We start from the raw sequence: 3,246 nt of genomic DNA, 5'->3' as shown, positions 1-3,246 counted from the left end.
TATAACATAAAATAAAATTCCAATCTATAACTCAGTTTTCACATAAATCCTAGGATTTTTGTTCAGATTAAAACATGTTAGTGGGGCTATGCCAACACACAGCCACTGCTGCATGTATTCTAAGTCACCCAGCAGACTCCCTGACTTGTAACACATGGTTAGCTTACGTAAATCAGAGGTCTGCTTTTCCAAAATAAGTATCTTTTTTTGTACTTTATGCAAACATTTGCTGAGCAATACAAAGCCCTGTTTGTCTCTTGATATTTAATCAGGTATGGGAACATGGTGCCATGGACCAATCTAATATTTCAGAATTCTTTCTTCTGTGTGGAGATAAAGTCTGATATAAAGAGAAGAGAAGGCTGAGGGGAGACCTCATCCCCACCTACAACTGCCTCAAGGGAGGTTGTAGAGAGGTGGGTGCTGGGCTCTTCTCCCAGGTGATGGGGGATAGAACAAGGGGAAACGGCACCAAGCTGTGCCAAGGGAGGTTCAGGTCAGAGATAAGGAGGAAGTTCTTTACTGAGAGGGTTGTCAGAAGCTGGAACAGGCTGCCCAGGGAGGTGGTGGAGTCACCATCCCTGGATGTGTTTAAAGAGCGGGTAGATGAGGTACTTAGGGATATGGTTTAGGGGGTAGACAGGAGCGGTTGGACGTGATGATCTCAGAGGGCTTTTCCAACCGAGTGATTCTGTAATTCTGTGATGTGCAGGTGCAGTAATTTACCCAGAATCTTACCAGATTTTCTCAGGAATCTGCACAGCTTGTTTCTTATTTTCATTCAAAGAAAAATTCAGACATTCAAAACCCACCTGGACGCCTTCCTATGTAACCTCATCTGGGTGTTCCTGCTCTGGCAGGGGGATTGGACTGGATGAGCTTTTGAGGTCCCTTCCAATCCCTAACATTCTGTGATTCTGTGATATTTTAACTAATAGAGGGTATACTTTCAGACAGAGCAAAGCTGTGGTATCAGGACACCGCTTTGAAGCTGTTTTCTCCATGTTTCATCATAACATATTTTACCATTATTCCATCCTGAACGCAAATATCAGTGGAATCTTGGAAGAAAAAACCCATCACTTTGTTTAAATACCCACTAAAATTGAAACCCGAGCTTTTGTCCTTGATTTCTGCTGATCTCCAGGTTGTTGTCAAGGATGTATGATTGAATTACAACCTTGATTTTTCACACAGGTCAACGGCATCCATGCTGGTGACTCACAGAGATCGTAAACGCGTACTTCCGAGGGGTGTGGGTGTAGGTGGGCCGAACAGCTTGGTTTATAAAAAGGAGGGCCTCATGCCATCTGCACTTACCCGTTCCTCTGCATCCCAGCTGCTGCTCTGCTTTCCCAGCCGCATCACCAGGGCAACATGGCATTCGCGGGCAAATACGAATTTGAAGGCGATGAGAACTACGATGACTTTGTGAAGAAAATTGGTAAGCGTGTCTTGGGCTGTAAGCCTTGAAGGTTATAAATTAATTTAAAATACTTCTTGTTTTTTTTTTTAAAGGGGGTTTTACTGAAATGTGCCGAGATCAACAGGGGCTAAGAGTGGTGGGAGTGCTCTGCACCTCAGCAGGGAGATTCAGGTTTTGTTCTTGTAGGAATCACTGTCAGCCACAGGAAATAATCCTGTTCAGTTCCTCCTCAGTGGCAGCAGAATGAAGGGCCAGGATGTTTGCAGTATAATGATCATGAAAGTCACTTTTCCCATCCTTAGTATTCATTGGTGGGAGTATAAATTCAGCGTCAAAAGGCTTGTTGAAATCTTAGACAGGAAGATGTTTCTGTGAGTGCTTTCAGAAGACTGCAAACCTGTTTGAGATTACTCCATAAACTAGGGACACTAATCTGTGTATGTAAATGTAGTGCTTGTATTAATTTGTTTAAAAAGCAACAGCAAAGAATAAATAGGTACGCGCAGATATGTAGCAAAAGCACAAATTCATACCCATTCAGTTCCATGCATCTGCAGATTAAGAAGGGAATGTTTATACATATTTAGATGTTTATTCTGTGTATGGTTTCTCAGAAAAGAACCCAAGACTATTTCACAAAGGCCTTGATGTACCTGTATCTTCCTTTATACCAGCAATTTAAACTCAGAGCCTTCATACTGCTGTAAAAAAACAACAAACCCAGCAAACCCAAACCTAAATCATGGATGCCTGAGATGCTCCAATTCAAACACAGCTGGTAGGCTATTAGATCTGATAACCTGCATGTTTCTGTTGGTTAAGGCCTCCCCAGTGACAAGGTGGAAATGGGAAGGAACTGCAAAATAGTCACCGAGGTGGTGCAGAACGGAAACGACTTCATCTGGACCCAGCATTTCCCAGGAGGCCGCACCACAACCAACACATTCACAGTTGGCAAGGAAGCAGACATGGAGACTATGGGTGGCAAAAAGTTCAAGGTAAATCAATTTAGCTCTTAAGTTCTGTGGCATCTCAGCTGGTTTTTAAGTTAGGGTGGAAATCAAATCTGTCTCAAGGACATCTTCCTTAAATTGTTTGGTTTTTTGCACTTGTCATAGCTTAGGAAGATTACACAATACTGACCTGCTGCTGTCGTGGACAGAGTCTTGAGGCAGTACCTGCTGTAAAATGGTTGTTTTACTTACCTTATTCATTTCTCATCTATTTCAAGGGATAAGGCAGTTTGGGACAGCTAAACTCTGCATTTGTGAGGTGTCCAGAGCCCTACAGCAGATTACTGCATAAAAGCTTTATATGTATTGAAGAGACAGGAAAACCAGCAACTGCATCAGGGAGCTGTGACGAACTGAGAATAGCGAAAGCATTGCTTAACTTCCAGAATGCTTTCTTAGTCTTACCTTCCTGATTATGACAGGAAAATCCCCATGTCTTTGGCTTTGAGAAGTCTTTGTGAAACCTGACAGAGGAAGACACAATTCTACTTGGTCAATTTGTTGCAGACTTGAAGTTTTGAAATATTACAGAATCTGTTCTCTTCTTTTTGGCCCTGGGCACTTGAACAGCCCAAAGCTTAAGTAGCCAAAGATGGGGGCAGAGTAAATGACTCTCAGCAGAGAAACCACTGCCTTTTAGTATCATCTCACTAAGCAATACATCACGTTCACTTATACTTACATGAGTGGAATCAGTTCTGGTGTAGTCAGAGGCATGAAACACAGGATCTAGGCTAAAGCTTCACATCTCTGTCCACAGTGGCTTTCGTGCTGCTTGCAGGCAGGTTATTAGTATCTGGAAATGCT

The 3,246-nt window shown here is 42.7% G+C and overlaps 1 protein-coding gene across 1 annotated transcript; it reads left to right on the top strand.

Moving 5' to 3' along the window:
* Window positions 1-1,362: 1,362 nt before the first annotated feature.
* Window positions 1,363-2,424, top strand: FABP6 (fatty acid binding protein 6, ileal; the record flags this gene model as incomplete). Its single annotated transcript, XM_010186448.1, has 2 exons — window positions 1,363-1,444; window positions 2,249-2,424. Coding segments are annotated over exons 1-2 (243 nt in total), but the record flags the coding sequence as incomplete, so codon positions are not given.
* Window positions 2,425-3,246: the final 822 nt, after the last annotated feature.

The sequence above is a fragment of the Mesitornis unicolor genome, unplaced genomic scaffold (genome assembly GCF_000695765.1).
Source record: "Mesitornis unicolor isolate BGI_N332 unplaced genomic scaffold, ASM69576v1 scaffold20796, whole genome shotgun sequence".
Classification (NCBI taxonomy): Eukaryota; Metazoa; Chordata; class Aves; order Mesitornithiformes; family Mesitornithidae; genus Mesitornis; species Mesitornis unicolor.
The sequence above is the reverse complement of the archived record's forward strand: the minus strand, read 5'-3'. Positions and strand labels throughout refer to the sequence as shown.